Source organism: Alosa alosa, chromosome 17 (genome assembly GCF_017589495.1).
Source record: "Alosa alosa isolate M-15738 ecotype Scorff River chromosome 17, AALO_Geno_1.1, whole genome shotgun sequence".
Lineage (NCBI taxonomy): Eukaryota > Metazoa > Chordata > Actinopteri > Clupeiformes > Clupeidae > Alosa > Alosa alosa.
Genome location: NC_063205.1, coordinates 3049944 through 3069943, shown reverse-complemented (window position 1 = coordinate 3069943; position 20000 = coordinate 3049944). Strand labels below are relative to the sequence as shown.

General features: G+C 43.5%; 1 protein-coding gene across 1 annotated transcript in view; it reads left to right on the top strand.

Moving 5' to 3' along the window:
* Positions 1–2562: 2562 nt before the first annotated feature.
* The window catches only part of LOC125310966 (mRNA-decapping enzyme 1B-like), a 38511-nt gene continuing 21073 nt past the window's right edge, over positions 2563–20000 (top strand). The window contains exons 1-3 of the mRNA XM_048268765.1: positions 2563–2778; positions 17134–17174; positions 17830–17957. Of these exons, the coding sequence (XP_048124722.1) occupies positions 2563–2778; positions 17134–17174; positions 17830–17957 (385 nt within the window). The remainder of the gene's footprint in view (positions 2779–17133; positions 17175–17829; positions 17958–20000) is intronic.

Sequence of the window (20000 nt, the reverse complement as noted above, 5' to 3'; positions counted from 1 at the left end):
TCACACACACAACGTCCTCAACATTAATACACACTCCTCACACCAACACACACGTCAACATCAGCACACACACTCCTCACACACACACACCGTCCTCAACATCAATACACACTCCTCACACCAACACACACGTCAACATCAGCACACACAGTCCTCACACACACACACACCGTCCTCAACGTCAATACACACTCCTCACACCAACACACACGTCAACATCAGCAAACACACTCCTCACACACACACCACGTCCTCAGCATAAAAACACACTCCTCACACCAACACACACATCAACATCAGTACATACACCCCGTCCTCAACATCAATACACACTCCTCACATAAACACACACCTTAACATCAGTACACACTCCTCACAGCAACACACACCTCAACATCAGTATACACACTCCTCAATGTCAGTACACACACTCCTCACACCAACACACCTACACACTCCACTCTGCCTGCTCACACAACACACACTTCACCATCAATACACTCTCCACCATCAACAACAACCAATACACACTTCACCATCAATACACTCCTCACCATCAACAACAACCAACACACACTTCAACTTAACAACCAACACACCATCAATACACTCCACCATAAACAACCATCAACACACGCTACGCCATCAACAATCACTAACACACGCCTCACCATCAACAATCATGCCCACCCCCACATACACACACACACACACACACACACACACACACACACACACACACACACACACACACACACACACACACACACACACACACACACACACACACACACACACACACAGGGTACAGAGCATCAGTCCACAGACCTCCCACCGCCATATCAGGGCCATATCAGGGCCATATCAGGGCCATATCAGAGCCATATCAGAGCCATATCAGAACTGAAGTTAGCATATAATCGTTGCATCTCCTGCCCAATCCATGCTGCCAAGACTGATATAGCATCCCTGGCCACAGAGGGCGCTAGTGTTAGCGTCGATGGCTTATATAGCATCCCTGGCCACAGAGGGCAATAGCGTTAGCATTAGCATCCGCGGCTGATATAGCATCCCTGCCCACAGATGGCATTAGCGTTGGCGTTAGCCTCTGGTCTGAAAGCCTCTAGAATAGGACACTGCTCAGTATGGAAAGATTAGCCACGACAGAGGAGATTATCTCAACTGTACACACACTGGTAAACTCATCCCTCTCTCTCTCTCTCTCTCTTCTCTTTCACCATCACTCCTTCACTGGTAAACTCATCCCTCTCTCTCTCTCTCTCTCTCTCTCTCTTCTCTTTCACCATCACTCCTTCACTGGTAAACTCATCCCTCTATCTTTCTCTCTTTTACCATCACTCCACTGATAAACTCATCCCTCTATCTTTCTCTCTTTCACCATCACTCCTTCACTGATAAATGGGTCAGGGGTAAGGAACTGCCCTGGTCACCCACTCTTTGGGGAGTTTAATCTCCCCCACACAACTCCCACTCCACCTGACACACACACATCTCCACACCAGATAGATAGATAGATAGATACTTTATTGATCCCCAAGGGGAAATTCAAGACCACTCACTGAGAGAGAGAGTGTGTGTGTGTGTGTGTGTGTGTGTGTGTGTGTGTGTGTGAGACTGTGTGTGTGTGTGTGTGTGTGTGTGTGTGTGTGTGTGAGACTGTGTGTGTGTGTGTGTGTGTGTGTGTGTGTGTGTGTGTGTGTGTGTGTCGTGTGTGCACTTGCGCTGCCAGAAGGGAGGTTCACCTGAAGTACATACTACATAGCTATGTACCAGCTGGCTACCGTTACACACACACACACACACACACACACACACACACACTGAGAGAAAGTGGAATAGAACAGTACTGTATGTGCAATATTCCAATATGTGGTTTAATGTTCTGCATTTCTCATTAGTAGGTCACTTTGATACTAAAAGTATGATTCTAGGTAATGACTGTATGATATCTGTACTGTCCCTGTGTATATCTGTGTGTGACTGTATTTAGAGATAAGCAGGAATATTATGACTTTGCAGTGTTTCACTGTTCTGCATAGCTGCGTCAGTAGCTATCTGCTCCGGATTGCCAGGATGCCACTAATCAGAGTCTGATTCAGTTTAGTCCACGTGAGATGGGATGACCAACGCCATCTCCTGTCAGCCTGGAAGGATACTTAAACCCTAACTATTTCCTTGTCTAGTTAGAGCAGCTGATGGATCTTTAGGTGACGTCATGCTGTCTCTCCCTTGATGCGCATCATTGTAAATAAACTCTCTTCCTGATTTTTCATACTAATGGTCTGACTGGGTCTCTATTCATCTGTGGTATCAAAATGACCATCAACACACACACACAAACACACACACACACACATACACACACACACTGTTGCACATACAGTACATACTACTGACATCTATACCCCTAATCACTGGAGAGAGAGAGAGAGTATAGGGTATAGGTGTGTGTGTGTGTGTGTGGCCTCCCCTGGCTCACACCCATCTATGGTACACATTATTATCACATTATTAGTCCTAATGAGTAATGCTGCATATGATATGGGCCTGGCAAGAGGCCTCCCTGAACTACAGTCCACTACAGCGACAGCCATCGCCACTAATGACCGCCCAATAGGGACGCAGGAGAGGAACGCAGGACAGAGGGAAGCAGGAACGCAGGAGAGGAACGCAGGAGAGGAACGCAGGACAGGGACGCAGGACAGAGGGACGCAGCCTGACCAGCTCCACACACCGTTCCCCCTGCATGTAGAAGAGGTGAGGACACTGATGAGTGTTACTCTGCCTGATTGGAGGAGAGGAGGGACTGATGAGTGTTACTCTGCCTGCTTGGAGGACAGAGAGGAGGGACTGATGAGTGTTACTCTGCCTGATTGGAGGAGAGGAGGGACTGATGAGTGTTACTCTGCCTGCTTGGAGGACAGAGAGGAGGGACTGATGAGTGTTACTCTGCCTGATTGGAGGAGAGGAGGGACTGATTAGTGATACTCTCCCTGATTGGAGGAGAGGAGGGACTGATTAGTGATACTCTCCCTGATTGGAGGAGAGGAGGGACCTGCTGGAGCTGGAAGGATGCTCCATGTTTGGAGGCCAGAAGGACGCCAGACTCCATCTGTCACGGCTGGCATGTGGGCCGGGGTTCGTGCAGCATAAGAATGAGGAAACCAGAGCCGCATCCATCACACGCTCCAGCATCTTTCACAGGCTCCAGCATCTTTCACAGGCTCTGCATCTTTCACTGGCTCTGCATTCTTCATAAGGACCTGCATCCTTTAGAGGCTCCTGTATCCTTCAGAGTGTCCTGCATCCTTCATAAGGACCTGCATCCTTTAGAGAGTCCTGCATCCTTCAGAGGGTCCTCTGTAGGGCTGTCACTTTTGTTAAAAAATCCTGTTTGATTTTTGAGACATAAGTGTTCATTGAATCGATTGTAAAATCGATTTTCCATGTCTAAAGACGTTTCCAATCCAAGGACAACTAATAGGCATTAGGACGAACGTAAAGAGGACGCATGAAGACGCACAAGCCAGCAATATTTCTGATGATTTATTGGCGTGAAGTTTCATGCACAATGACAAACAGCAGTGCAACATTCTTGAAAAACAATAAGCAGAGTGTCATAACATCGGTGAAAAACATTACTGCAGGCTTCAACGTTTACGATTAGAAATGTCAAACAAATTTCGCCTAGGTAGGAACTAACGACTGCACAGTTTGCATACCGCTTTGTCCTTCTCCATAGTTTGATCTACCCAAAACCCGAAGTGCTTCCATATCGAACTCCTCAAGTTATTAGGGCTTATCACTCGTCTCTCTCATGTCGCACAGCTTGATCGTGTTGTCCTCCATTTTTTAGCAAAACACCAGCAGCACAGCAGCCGATTGAAACAGCTGTTTCCGGTGCGTAAAATTGGTGGGAATTTTCTTTTCCGCTTTCGCGATGCTTACTGCACTTCGGAATTCTTTTATTCTCTTTCTGCTTGTTTGTGAGTTTTGTTACATATCTTTTTTATTTGTTTAATTCGTTTAAAATTAATAGTGTACATATTTGGTTAAAACCGATTCCCTATTTTAGTTTTCGAAACTTGTGTTGGTTGGTCCAATCGATTGTGCAATCGATTTTCGAACATAAAGTGACAGCCCTAGTCCTCTGCACGTGGTGAGTCTCACTCAGACTGAGAATGGTGCAATTTAGAATTTGCCTTCCATACAGTGCTAGGTCATTCAGCCTTTCATACAGCGCTGGGTCATTCAGCCTTCCATACAGCGCTGGGTCATTCAGACATGTTCCTGAACACCCTTATTTGGCCCTGATGTGGCCCTGATGTGGCTCTGATGTGGCCCTGATGTGGCCCTGATGTGGCTCTGATACGGCACGTATCCACTTCAGAGATGGCATCCTATCAGGGCGGTAGTGATGTGCCTACTTGTGAGTTCAGGGTGGTAGTGATGTGTCTACTTGAGTTCTGATGTGATGTGCCTACTTGTGAGTTCTGATGTGATGTGTTTTTACTGGGTGGGTTTGGGAATATATGTGTTTTTATTTGGGGGTTGGGAATGTCACATGGGAATGTCATTTGCTGTCATGTTGCTGTCATGTGTCACATGTTATATGTGCTATGTATGGTGCTATGTAAAGATCACCACACAGCTAAATGGCGGATCACCACACAGGTAAATGGCGGATCACCACACTGGTAAATGCCGGATCACCACACAGCTAAATGCCGGATCACCACACAGGTAAATGGCGGATCACCACACTGGTAAATGCTGGATCACACACACAGGTAAATGGCGGTAAATTCCAGTAAATGCCACATCCTGTTCTGTGCTTGGCTGCAGCGGTTCAAAAACATCCCTGACTCACATTCACAGATATTAGATTAGATTAGATTAGATTAGATTAGATTCAACTTTATTGTCATTGTGCAGAGTACAAGTACAAAGCCAACGAAAATGCAGTTTGTGTCTAACCAGAAGTGCAAAAAAGCAGAAAAGTGCAATGTGATATGCAAAGTATAGACAGGTGGTGCATAGGCAGGACAAGAAATATAGTGCAGTGTAGACAATAGTATGCAGTTGGTTTACAGAAGGTGGTTTAGAGTAATATAAATTAGATATAAATATGTGCAGTGTATTAGCAGTTACTTTTTAAGAGCAGAATAAATATGGCTATGTGATATGAACAATGTATGAACAGTACCATTGTCGTGCAGATACGTAACATTATAAGAGTATTAAGAATATAGGCATGACCTCACTGGACGTCTTCTGGCAGAAGTCAGAAAAGAGCCACATCAGGGCCACATCAGGGCCACATCAGAGCCACATCAGGGTCACATCAGGGCCAGAATTAGAACCTCTCCGGATCACGGTTCTGAAGCCAGTATAACACCCTCTCCGGTTCACGGTTCCGAGGCCGGTATCACACGGACGCTCTCTGTGGGGCTAAGTGTGTCAGGTTCACTGGGGACTCCTGGAGGATCAGGACTCTGGGTCGACCCACGCTGCAGCGGCACCATCAGGGCCAGATCAGGGCCATATCAGGGCCATATCAGAACCAGATCAGAGCCACATCAGGGCCACATCAGAGAAGCTGCACTCTGTAATGTTGTTATTGGACTACATCTGGAACATGACATCACATGTTCACCTTATGCTCTAGTTTTAGCATTTGGCCTCACACGGCTACTGTTGGCTAATTTGGCGTATCGGTTACTGTTGACAACACAGCAGCGACAATCACCACCTCCTCTCCTCCCGACTCCTCTCCTCCCACCTCCTCTCCTCCCGACTCCTCTCCTCCCACCTCCTCTCCTCCCGACTCCTCTTTCCCGGCTCCTTCTTACCAGCTCGGCACGGTGTCAGTTCTCTGGGGTGGTGTAGCCATGGGAGACCTTCAAGCTTGTTTATTATCAGTGGGACTGACCAATGACACGCAGAGAAAACTGGGCATGTGAGAATGTCTTACATAAAACACCTTAATAGATGCTGTACCCTACTTTGAGTTGGAAAACTGCAAAATCTCCACACTAAATAGGCGTAAGCATTCCCTTAATGTGAAACTAAAGATATGTTTTAAAAAATCTGGCTCAGTTCATTCAGAAACATCACATTTCATAATGACTCACAAACAGCACAGTGACCACTGTGGATCTTCGAGTCGGCTCTAGTTGGCCTGTTGGTCAACATGTTAATACAGAATCTAAACAGATTACATGTAGGTCGCAAACTATCTGGGAGGCTGCGCCACTCACGTAAATGTCAAGCTCTCCTGCTACCTCCGAGAGCACCCAGAATCAGTATGGCACTGTTGCTATGGGTCGCCGCCTCTGTTGCCATAGCGGAGGTGAAGGCTAAAGGTAGACACCACTAGTTCCACTTGGAAAACCCACTCTCGTGTAGGCCTACTGCGATAAGGCCGTGAGCGTTCAGTACAATGATATCAAGGCCATTTTAACGGGACCCAATACCAGACATGTGACATGAAGACTGTCAAATCAATGCGCCACGCTGGTTGCTTTGAAGGCGATACTAATTCACTCTCCTTGAACAAAGATGGCCTACCAGCAATAAGCTTTGCTACTGGCGGTATGTTTCCCTTTTTAAATACCACATAAATCCCAAACTTTTAAAAGGTTTCTTTTAAACAAGTAGGCCGCCCACTGGCCCCGAGCGCAAGAGCCTCCGCGCATATCATGTCGGCTTTTAGTGATTTCGTGTCTTTCGTGTTTCCTTTTCAAAATTACATCTCGTGTGAAAGCCTGCGGTAGGAAATATATGTGATCCCGGAGGTTAAATGAATAGTCGTTGATGGCAATGCGCATAGGTTTCAGTCCCCGAGGCTACTCGTAGGCCGATTTACGCGCCGCACAACCACTGTTGCTCTGACGTCCAGGCGAGACTCCGAAAAGCCATCTGTTAATTTACTTTAACTTTGCTCATGGAAAAGTCCTGCTACCTCCCCGTTAGAGGTTAAGACGTTCTTATTCGGGGAAGAAGAGGTTGTCGGTGTATTCAATAGCCAACCTGCCAGCCTGCATTAACCTGTAACGAGATGGTAGGGTGACGGCGAGCGAGCATCTTAAAGAACATAATTACCGACGCAGATAAAGACGGGTCCGTCTGCTGTGATGCCATATATTGTCTTTATACTGTTTATCACCATTGATCATCTCCAATAACACCTCCGCTCCGCCACCTCCCCGTCCATGCTGCCTTTGAACAGCAATGTGCCATCATGCATTAATAAACACACACACACACGCACACATAACACATCCCAAAAGCAGAAAGAGATGTTTACCTTGATGGTTTTCAAGGGTGTCCTCCGGTAAGTACATGTTTTTGCTTTCATTTACCATAGATGTGGTCCAGCGTTATCCGTAGTTGAAGGTAGAGGATGGGAAAGAGGAGGGGTAGTGGGGAACAACCAAAGGAGGAAAAGAAATCAAAGAAAAAAATAAAATAAAACAAGCAACGGAAAGCTTGAGATATTCCTTCTTTTGCGCCGGAGTTAATATTACCTGATCCCCATTATGGAGTTAAACAACAGAAAGAGATATTCGCTGGAACCACCTAAGAAAACGAACCAGTGCATCCTCGGAACATCCGGGCCCTGCCTCCGAAACACGAGACCAGCACCACTTGCTGTTAGTAATCATCAAAAACGGGATCAAATTGCCCAGAAATCTCAGAAACGCAACAGCTCAACCAACAAGAAAACCGGGCGCTGGCACTGGGAAGGAAAAAAAAGGTTCAAGATCTTAACGGCCCCCCAAAAATCCTAAATATTTGTATATTCCAGATCAGATCTCACACGAAATACATCTTCAGATTTTTACTGATTCCTTCGTTGTTGTCCAAAAACATTTGCAAGAGCATCGTGCTTCTCCAGGAGATATGAATTGAGTCCGTTCCAGTCTCTAAGCGCGGAGAGGGAGCCGAGCGGCTGAGCGAGTCCGTGCGCTTCTCTCTGCAGTGCCTGTGTCTGGAAACGCGAGGAGCGAGCGCGAGAGGGGGGAGAGAGAGAGGGGGGTGACGGCCGGGCCCCCCCTTCCCCGTAGACTCCCTGACTGGTTCCAGATGTTACTGCGCTAGAAAATAGAAGTAAGCTCCATGGCGTTCCAGACGTGCTATCTCCGGGGGGAAGAAAAACAGGAGTACAGCGAAAAGGTGGGCGGATTGTGAGTGCCAATTCAGAGAGAGAGAGGGTACGGAGTGAAGATGTTACGCTGCGCGGGATATTGGCCGTCTGGACGGGTTCATGTTTGTCCCTGGCAGCGCGATTTACGTTAACACACGGCGTACCTTTGAAACGGATATACAGAGAGCGTATCCACAGGCGATCAGCCTGGCTCAGGCATCGTTAACTGGTAAAATGTGTGCTCGAGGAAGACGTCATGAGGTCTGGGATGCGTCGAACCTCGGCGGTGCCCACCAATAGGCAGCCTTCTTTATTTGATATGAGACTTCTAAACCCAGAACCCTTTGGGGACGCCAGCTCAATCGGTCCACCTCAAACCGCACTCACGACCACATGTTGATCTACACCAAGCCAGGAACCTAACTTCCCGTAATAGTACTGTATCAAACACGAGATAATTTCTCAACAAAGACACATCAGCTGGTAGCAACACGCCATGATTATCGACATAGTCATCCCAAGAGGCTTATTTGCAAGAAAAAATCAATTTGTTGTGAGATTGCCACGCAACACATAGTTTGGTGTGGTGATGTTGAGCGGGAGAGGGAGGAAGATAGCGGGCAGTACCGACCCTGGGAACGGGCGCTGGGTGAGTCAGCACGGCCCGCTTCGGTGCCACGCTGACCATATATGAAGATGACCGATTACCGTTTTCCCCGTCAGCAGAACTATTTCCGTCCAGTGGGACTTTCCACAAGACCCCAAATAATGGCATTTGGTGCAACAAGGCAACGTCCATTAGAGAAGAGAAGGGGCTTCAGATTTGATCCCAAGTCGCTGGAATCCACACATGACTGGGATCAGGAGCAGAATATATAAAGAAAAAACAGGATGCTACATGGGAAGAATTATGGCACAAGTTTAATGTGCATTCATGCGCAGTAGGCTACCCCATCCCCCAACCCCCAATATGGGAGGGAGGGTGTAACCCCTCCAATGATCAGAACTGGCCAATGCAACACCCCAATAATATGATTGAAAGTGCTATGATGAAGTTGGGGGGGGGGGGCTGCCCAAGCCACCTCATCCCCTTTCACCAATCCTTACTGGAACATCTAAAAGTGATCAAAATAGTATATATACTTATACTTATATATATATACACATAAATACATTCATGATCTCACCTAAGTAGATACAAGTCACATTACAAGCAGTTCAATTTAGTAGTAAAGTCGATCCAATCTGCGATGATGTTTAGTCATGCAGGGGTTGAATCGCGTTTCCGGGAGGGCTACAGAAACAATCAGCCAAATTGTCAAACAAAGGAATTCACAGCAGACATAAAGGGCAAACCAGGGCCCCTGTCAAGTGGAGGTTTAGCCCGTTTGTGTTTGGTCTGATTACAGGCACACATCCCACCTACACTCAAGAGACCAGGCGCGTCGGGTCAGCTCAGTATTCAGAAGATGACACCTAATGGGTGTGACCAGGCCCGTATAGACAGGGTGGTGCCCTGGGTGTGATGGGCCACTGATGCAGATGAGCCGAAGTAGGTGGTTTAGTGGCAAACCTACTGTAGGTAGGATAACCCAGAGGAAGTTGTAAACCTGATAATAGAACAGCCCGAGGCTTCAATCTCCAAAATAAACAAAGCCAAAGGGCTCTTATTTCAGAAGGTTTATCACTTCCTCTGGGTCAACTTACAGCCCAGTAGTATTAACAACAACAACAACAACAACAACAACAACAACATCAACAACAACAACAATAACAATAACAATAACAACCACAACAACTCTATAAAATGCTTTATCAGGGCACCTAAAGCACTTTATTATTACTGAGCAACACAGTAAAAAGGTCCAATAAATAACCTCAGATGATACTCTACGACTTTAGCTCTTGAATAGCTACAGCAAAGAACCTCAGATTATATTCCAGTAAAAGCTCTTAAATTTGGTGAAGCAGCATCAACAAAGTGTTTGTGCCTATGGGTTGAAGAGGAAGCTGCAAGGTACTTTTCCTGTGCCTATAGGTTAAAGAGGAAGCTGCAAGGTACTTTTCCTGTGCCTATAGGTTGAAGAGGAAGCTGCAAGGTGCTTTTCCTGTGCCTATAGGTTGAAGAGGCAGATTGTCCTGTGGGCCTGCCTCACTTTTTACAGCTGTAGCGATCATGTTACTCACCCAGTCAGACCAGGTGCTCTGTGTGTGTGTGTGTGTGTGTGTGTGTGTGTGTGTGTGTGTGTGAGTGTGTGTGTGTGTTTGTGCTCAGCTTGGATTCTGTTGGGGTTTAGGTAAAACCATCTCAGACTTAAAGGATTCCCAAGTCTGAAGCTCAGCGTTCCTTCAGGGCAAACATGGCTACTGTTTTACCACCGCGGGCACCGCCGTGAAATTCCATGTTTGTCTAGGGCAAGTGCGTGTTCGTGTTCAAAGATGGAGTTCAAATGTGCTCCTCAGAGCAGAGGCCAGCTGCCAGCAGTTAGGGATCCTTTGCTCTGCACTTGTCAAAGGCAGTAATGCCCCCTAGTGGCTAAATGAGATTGTACCTCTCAGTCAAAAGACCACGTCAGCCCTATTCAAGATGGACAACACAGAAAAAACAAAGGGTTTTCTGATAGCTCATCTTAAATCTGTCAAAAAAGTGGATTATTCAGTTTCCTAGGATAGAATCCTGTGAGATGTGCACTTTTGACTTCATTAACAACTTCTGCCTTTCAAAAACATAAGTGTAAAAATTATTATAATAGAGATAATAAGATTAAATAAGATAATAAGAGAAAAAAATAAGATGTAAGATTAGCATTTGAGGTTTGCCTGACAGTGTGAGTTGTGATTGATTTCACAGAGAGTGGGAGACAGGAAGCAGTAAGCGTACTGACAGGAAGTGGTAAGCATGAACAGCACTGGTCCCACCCACAGTTCCTGCATCAGCCTATATGCAGGGAGCCCTCTGACCACCAAATGAACACTACAGACGTGTGTGTACAGTATTCGCTTTGGACAAAAGCATCTGCTAAATACCAGAACCTGGCTATTAATTCTAAATAACGGGACACCTAAGAAGTAGAAAAAGTAAAAAAAAAAGTTTAATCACTGTTCCATATCAATCCTTATGAATGGTAACTATAACAACCATAGTAGGACGATGGTTGAGCCTGGAAGCATGCTTCGCAACAATGGAATGAACTGTATACAAGCTAACTGTCCATGCTATCGCTGTTATAGGGCCAAAGAAAGATGTACAACAAACTGAACAAGTCGGCTTCTTTTTAAACGGAAACCGGGTGATAAGCGGGATAACGGCCTTGAGGTGTCCTGTTATATGGAATTAATGGACTCCGCTGCGCTTCGGGAAGTTCTTTGCCTCCCCCCCCGCCTCGTCCGTTAATTCTGTATGACACCTCGGCGGCCGTTATCCCTTATTATATTCTGCTATGTTATTATGTTATATATGTACAGTATATCTATGTATATTCTGCTTATATATTATAAATGTACAGTATATCTATGTATATTCTGTTTATATATTATCTATGTACAGTATATCTATGTATATTCTGCTTATATATTATATATGTACAGTATATCTATGTATATTCTGCTATGTTATATATGTACAGTATATCTATGTATATTCTGTTTATATATTATCTATGTACAGTATATCTGTATTCTGTTTATATATTATTATATGTATATATTCTGTTTATATATTATCTATGTACAGTATATCTGTATTCTGTTTATATATTATTATATATGTATATATTCTGTATATATGTTATCTATGTATATTCTGTATATTTGTTATCTATGTATATTCTGTATATATGTTATCTATGTACTGTATATATATTCTGTATATATGTTATCTATGTACTAGGGCTGTCAAAATAACTGATTAATTTCGATTAATTAATTTGAGAAAAAATAACTGATTAAAAAAAATAACACAGATTAATCGATTCCGTGTGACCTTTGACCCTGAGCCATTCTAGTCAGTAACCATTAGACTGTAAAATGAAGGAGAGAGAAGGAAATGTGCTGCCTACATCATTGATTGGAACATTTACTTTTTAAAAACGGCCTGATGGTGTTCATAAAAATAAAGTGTTACTGTAAATAAAGCCCTCTGCAATGTCTGCAGCAAGGAATTTGCATATCACCGGAGTTCATCAACTCTAAAGTCGCACATCAATGCAAAGAAATAGTGTTGACATTCAGGGGAGTGTTAATTTATTTTCATTGTGTCCCCTAGGTTATATCTGTGGCCTGAAATGCCTTGTATGTGAAAAAAAACTTCTTCCACTTTTGAATTGATTTCCTCAGCATATTAGGTCATATCAAAGATTATTATGGTCATTATTTAAACAGTGAAAATAATAATAAAAGAGTTTTTGAACTTTAATGTCACTAATGCTGATTATTCAATGATTCATTTGAATTTAAATATTTAAAATACTTTCACAGCAAAAAATATATATGCGATTAATTTAGATGAATTAATCACAGAGTATGTAATTAATTTGATTATTTTTTTTAATCGATTGACAGCCCTACTATGTACAGTATATCTATGTATAGATTTTGTTTAAAACAAGTCCCTTCAGGGCGGAACAAGACCCCTCCGCTGCGCGTCGGGGTCCGGTTCGCCCTGTCGGGACTTATTTTCCCAGTAATGACCGGCTTTCTATAAATTATCCCTTACATATATTCTGTATATATGTTATGTACTGTATATATTCAGTATATATGTCATCTATGTATATATTCTGTATATATGTTATCTATGTACTGTATATATTCTGTATATGTGTTATCTATGTACTGTATATATTCAGTATATATGTTATCTATGTAAATATTCTGTATATGTGTTGTATATATTCTGTATATGTGTTATCTATGTATACAGTATATCCAGTATATGTGTTATCTATGTATATATACAGTCTGGACCAAACGTCTCCAGTGCTGCAGATCCCCACATTTATAGACTTTGAACACAACCTCAGTACTTTATCACCAAGCAGAAGCAATATTTCACAAAGCGTCCACTTCTCTCTCTCTCTCTCTCTCTCTCTTTCTAAAGGTCAATGAAAAATACTTCTAGGACATTCACAGCAAGCCAACATCTGATGCAGTAGAATGCAGCCGTAAAAATCCCTAAATGTCATAATTGTTTGTCTTTATTCATATTTCCTGCTTTCTTGTTTGTTTTCTCGACTAGAACATTTTGACTAGAACATTTTGACTAGAACATTTTGAAGAGAAAATATGAATGACAGACAATCTAACTATATTTTAAATTTGACATTCCCTGGAGAGCATTATTTATTCATAGGTGTAAATGTATACACACACCACCTCATTTTGCCTTTCAGAAAGAACTTTGTGTATACCTGACCAAATCTGTGAGCGTTTGAACGAGGTGGAAAGGAGGGCTGTGAGTGTTTGAACGAGGTGGAAAGGAAGGCTGAAGTTTTATTTATGAGCTCTTTGGGACACTCCTGTCAGCTGATGTTCCTGCTCCCTCCTGTAAATCAAGAGCTAATTAATATAAACAAGATCAGTCCTCAACACCAGGCGCAGAGCACACACACACACACACACACACACACACACTCTCTCTCTCTCAAACACACACACACACACACACACACACTCTCTCTCTCTCTCAAACACACACACACACACACACACACCTCTCTCTCTCTCTCTCTCTCTCAAACACACACACACACACACACCCTCTCTCTCTCTCTCTCAAACACACACACACACTCTCTCTCTCTCTCAAACACACACACTCTCTCTCTCTCTCTCAAACACACACACACACACACTCTCTCTCTCTCTCTTCAACACACACACACTTTCTCTCTCTCTCTCAAACACACACTCTCATGTGGCATGTTCCCACCAACTTGTGCACAAACACTGTTTTGGAGAAAATTATCTCTGTCAGACTTTTTCATTTTTGCTGGTTCAGTAGTCGTCAAATACACTCTGACAGAAAGTCAGACAAACTGATACAGGCAGGCTTGCAGACAGATGTGTATAGGCACTAAGTAGACGTGTGTGTGTGTGTGTGTGTGTGTGTGTGTGCGCGCGCTAAGTCATGGCTATGCTGAATTCATGGCTATGCTAATTTATGGCTATGCTAAAGTCATGCCGGCACTCATTCTGCCCGGTTCTGGCCCACATCCTGTGTGTAGTCCTGAGTCAGGCACTTCGTCTCGTCTGGCTCCCTAACAGCTGTGTGGCTCTGCACACGGACGGACGTGGAAAGCCTCTCACCGCTGAGTAAGTTAATCAGACTTGTGTATTACCTGCGTATAATTATGGCATCATCTCAGAATAATCTGTGTGTAATCTGCTTTTACAATCCACGCTCATCACAGCACACATAGAGAGACTAGGCTTCCCGTGAACAACTGAGATTATTTCATTAACAGTTGAATAATATTGCCAGTTGTAAAATCGAATTGAATTAAAAGACCGCTATACAAGCTACTGGAGCCAGTTCAGATATGAGTGTGCAGGGCTTTGGAACATGGGTAGTACTGGCCCAGCTTTATTTGTTGTTTATTATTTGTGTGTGTGTGTAGGTGTGTGTGTTTTTATTATTATTACTAGGGCTGTCAATCGATTAAAACAATTAATCTTACTTAAGTACATACTCTGTGATTAATTAATCAATTTTTTTTCTGTGAAAGTATTTTAAATATTTAAATTCAAATGAATAATTGAATAATCAGCATTAGTGACATTAAAGTTCAAAAACTCTTTTATTATTATTTTCACTGTTCAAATAATGGCCATAATAATCTATGATATGACCTAATATGCTGAGGAAATAAATTCAAAAGTGCTTGGGAAGAAGTTTTTTTTTTTTTTTTTTCACATGCAAGGCATTTCAGGCCACAGATATAACCTAAGGGGACACAATGAAAATAAATTAACACCCCCTCAATGTCAACACTTGCAGACATTGCAAAGGACTTTATTTTCAACACTTTATTTTTATCAACACCATCAGGCCATGTTCCAATCAATGATCTAGGCAGCACGTTTTTGGAAGTAAATGTTCCAATCAATGATCTAGGCAGCACGTTTTCTTCTCTCTGCTTCATTTTACAGTCTATTTTTTACTGACTAGAACAGCTCGGGGTCAAAGGTCATACGGAATCGATTAATCTGCACTAATTTTTTTAATCAGTTATTTTTTCTCAAATGAATTAATCGAAATTAATCAGTTATTTTGACAGCCCTAATTATTACCATTGCTTTATTATTATTTTCTATACTCTTTATTATTTTTATTTCTTATGTAGGCATTTTTATTTGCATTCTGTATTGTATTATTTGGTATTTTGCTATTATTCATATAATCATTTGTAAAACTCTTTGAGTCTACCCTGTTCTGTAAAATGTGTTTGTAATGTGGGTAAATGGAGGCTTATGTTTTATTGATACTTCGCTGGGTTGCACAGTAGGCGACTTCATATGTTGTTGTTTGTTTTGTTTATTGCTCTTAGCTGATTAGACTTGACTTATGTTATTGCCTATGACCTTCACTTGCATTGAACAGGCTGCTCATTTACATTTTATAGTGAAAGAAAAGTTTAATTCTAGATGCTTTACTTTCTTATACCGATTTATTTGTGCAGTGGACAGTGATCATGCAATGGTGGCTGTTTTAGATACACACCAAGTCCAGCTGTCACAATACAGCTTGCACTTGATTCTAAATGAATGGACTAGATTAAGGCCATCAAACCCAGTGAAGTAGCCAGCCTGCCCTGTGAAAGAGACCTCTGAAATTACACTCTCTCTCTTGTCAAGGCCTACATACATACATACATACATAAATAACGACTTAAAACAGGCCTATACATTTAATGTCTTGCCATTTACAGTTCCTGCGAATCGACTATGGGCTGTATTAGCGTGCGAGGGTGTAACGTTATCCAAAGCAACCACTAATCCTGTATCACGTGTTCATGCAGCAGCTGGTGATGCCTAACTGTTTACAATCGGCAAGAGCAAACATGGCTCCTGTCAAGAGACCAGAGAGCTTAGCCAGTATTTAGTCTGCGTCCCGTTGTTTTATTATCTTCTCTTAATTTTACTCTCCGGAAGCGGCTCCATTAGACATCGGCAATACTTTTAGTGATTTAATTTTTGTACTATTTTAATTGTTTTCCACTTTAATCTGGATAAGAAACGGAGCTGTCGTCGTAGACCAGCTAAGTAGCTAACTAGCCAGCTAGCTTGCTCAACGAAGCATCCAGCTGGCAGGTTCAAAGTTGGCTAGCTTGTGACTCTGAGCAATAATGACTGCGAGTACGACTGGAGGCAGCTGTCTTACAGCAAAGGGGTTAGACATCAGTCTTGCAGCTTTACAAAGACAAGATCCCTATATTAACAACATAGTGGACGTGGCGAGTCAAGTTGCACTCTATACCTTTAACAGCAAAACAAATGAATGGGTAAGCTATTGAAGCTAAAGGCTAACTTCCCTGGGTAACGTTAGCAAAAGTATCAAGTCGCGCGCTTTTCTAATGAGAGCTTAGCTTTACTGTCCAGCAAGCACTAATGCCACTGTGCGTTTGGAGTAGATCTAACACTTTATGAAGTGGTTTGCCATGACTGTTGACAGTTAGTTAGCAAGCTCCTGAATGTATTTTGTCGGTCAGAGTAAGAGTAAGAAATTTGAAATATAGCGGCACTTGCTGGATAGCTAAGTCGCTAGCAAGCAAGGCTGTGATTAACAGTAGCAGCTAACGTTAACTTACGTTCACCTGTTGTTGAGACTTGACACTACATTTACCTACAAGTGTTTAGTGTACATTTTAATATTAAACAGCAATGTATCATTTGTCAGTAATAATGAACTTGTATGTTATGGTCTGTGACAGCTGTGATCTGAAAAAAATGTGCTCTCTCTCAAGGAAAAGACCGACGTGGAAGGGACCTTGTTTGTGTACACAAGGTATGGTGTGGCAGCACTATTGAAGTGTATACGTAACACATTCTTCTTGTTTTTATGGCGGTTGGCAAACAACGTCTGGTTGCATTACCGCCTACCTAACAAATGACCCAATACGTTGTGATTTGAAGACGAGAATGTAGAAGAGCTTGCTTTGATTGTTGCTAAAATATTAATATTGTCATCGCGCCTGGCCTGCTCGTGACGGCAGTCAGAGGGTCCATGTTATCATGATGTAAAGGCTGTGAATCTTAGCTCTTAACTGACTAGTGGGAGAGATGAGTGATGGCTTAAGGCTGATTTATGGCCAGTGCTGTCCTAGTGATGTGCAGCTGAACGCCCAGAGGCTCACCTGATTCAGGTAACAGGGAGCGTTTTAACTACTCTGGCGTTAATCTCCGCCTGGAGCATCGGCTAGCAGAAGATAAGTCATGCAGGACGCCACAAAGTTTCCATGTTTTTATTCTGCTGATGCATACAAGAGCCATGATGGGGATAGATAGATACATAGATAGAGGTAGACAGATAAATAGATAGATAAATACATAGATAAATAGAGTTTGATATACTGTCTTAACCCTGAGGGAAATGCTGGTGTAGTCAGAAGCTCAGGGGTGGAGCTGAGGGACCTGACAGGTGCTTGTTGCTGTACCCGCAGGTTGGCCTCCCCCAGACACGGATTCACCATCATGAACCGACTCAGCATGGAGAATCTCACCGAACCCATCACCAAGGACCTCGACTTCCAGCTCCAGGACCCCTTCCTGCTCTACAGGAATGCCCGCCGTAAGTGCCCGACTAAAAATACCCTTGCAGCAGCAGGGCGGGCCTACCCTGTACTGTGTGGCTGCAGGACCCCTTCCTGCTCTACAGGAATGCCCGCCGTAAATGCCCGACTAAAAATGCCCTCTGCAGCAGCATGGCTGGCCTACCCTGTACTGTGTGGCTGCAGGACCTCAGTCCAGCCAGCCGGGAGCACACAGACACCCGAGCTGTCAGTCAGGAGTTCTCAGTCTTATCGGCAGATCAGCTGGGCTGCTTTCTCCTTCGTCACGATAAGAAGGATCTGCAGAGCCCTGGTGAAATAGATTGGGTGTTTTTACCCCGTGCTGTCACAAATGACTAGCCTTTGACTATATCCGATGTGCAGAGATGGATGGGGCAGCTGGCGCTAGCACATCTTATTGCTAACTATGATCATAATGAAACATATGAATTATTTTCAAATAAATATTTAGTCATAAGTTAGCTCCTCAGAGTGGAATAGCGCCATCATTTCTCTCTGTCTCCCTCTGGGCTGCCATGTTGTTTTTAGTGATTAGGACTCTCATTCCAAAACCTGCTCCCTCACCACTGTGTTTTAGTAATGGTGATGTGTGTAATCGGAGCAATATTTGTTTTGGTGTCTCACCCTGTTTTGTGTGCCATCAGGCTAATGCTTAAATGCAATAACAACAACCAAAAAATGATGTCAGTTCAGAGGAATTGTTTTTTTTTTTTGTCCACTAGCGACAGTCAAGGCGTGTGTGTCTTTGTGTCTGTGAGAGACATGGAGTGTGTGTGTGTGTGTGTGTGTGTGGGGGCGAGAGAGAGAGATAGTGTTTGTGTGTGTGTGTGTGACAGAGAAAGAGAGACATAGAGTGTGTGTGTGTGAGAGAGGGAGAATATACATAGTGTGTGTGTGTGACTGAGAATGAGAGTGTGTTAGTGTCTCTGGTAGTGTGTGTGGGAGAGAGACGTGTGTGTGTGTGTGAGACAGAGAGGTTGCTTGCTGGGATTCCTGGCCTGAAGTGGGAGAGTGGGACGAGCTATGAGAGCGGCAGACTCAAGTGTGTGAGGCGTTCAGTTCCTTTTAAGGCGCAGAGGTATTTTAGTGGCAGCAGGCCTGTGTGTGTGTGCGTGTGTGTGTCTGTGCATGTGTGTATGAGTGTGTGTGTGAGAGTGTGTGTGCGTTCTCTGCATGTGTGCCGCCATCAGCAGGGACTGTCAGAAGCCAGATTAGATAAAAACATCAGCTCTCTGAAACATTAGAAACACACAGCCTTGTTCTCCCTCCCTCGTTTAGGCACTGCAGAGCTCTCCTCCTGTGCCGTTTCCACACACACACAAACACACAGGAACACGTTACACACTGCAGAGCTCTCCTCCTGTGCCGTTTACACACACACACACACATACACACACACAGACACATGTTTACACACGGCTGCTTTGCTCCTCTCAGCACAACCTGATTCCTGTTTCTGTGTCATTAAGAGACCCCACTGGATAAGTTATGCTAAGTTTGGATAAGTATGCAACAGGTAGCGCAGGGAAATACAGGGAAAGAAATAGAATGTTAGCTACTAAACGAAAGCAACGCCAGTGTCCATGGAAACCAGTCAGAACCGTCAGAAGAAGTTTTCTTTGCTCGGCAGCCTGATGAAGCTTATTGCCATGGTTACCGCCCCACACAGCAAGCAGCATATGTGTACATGAGGATCCTGGATGCGCGCGTGCGCGCACACACACACACACACACACACACACACACACACACACACACACACACACACACACACACACACACACACACACACACCATCACACATACAGTGGGGAGAATAAGTATTTGAACCCATGCTAAAGTTGACTAAAAAGATGAATATAAAATCATCTGTTAGAAATTGATCTTAATGCCTTAATAAAAAAATGAGTAAAAATCTAACATTTAAGGACACCAATTTTCTTAGTGAATGAAGAATGTATTGTAAATAAATAAATGTTCTTCCTTAAAATACAGGGGTAATAAGTATTTGACCCCTATGTTAAATTCCCATAGAGGCAGGC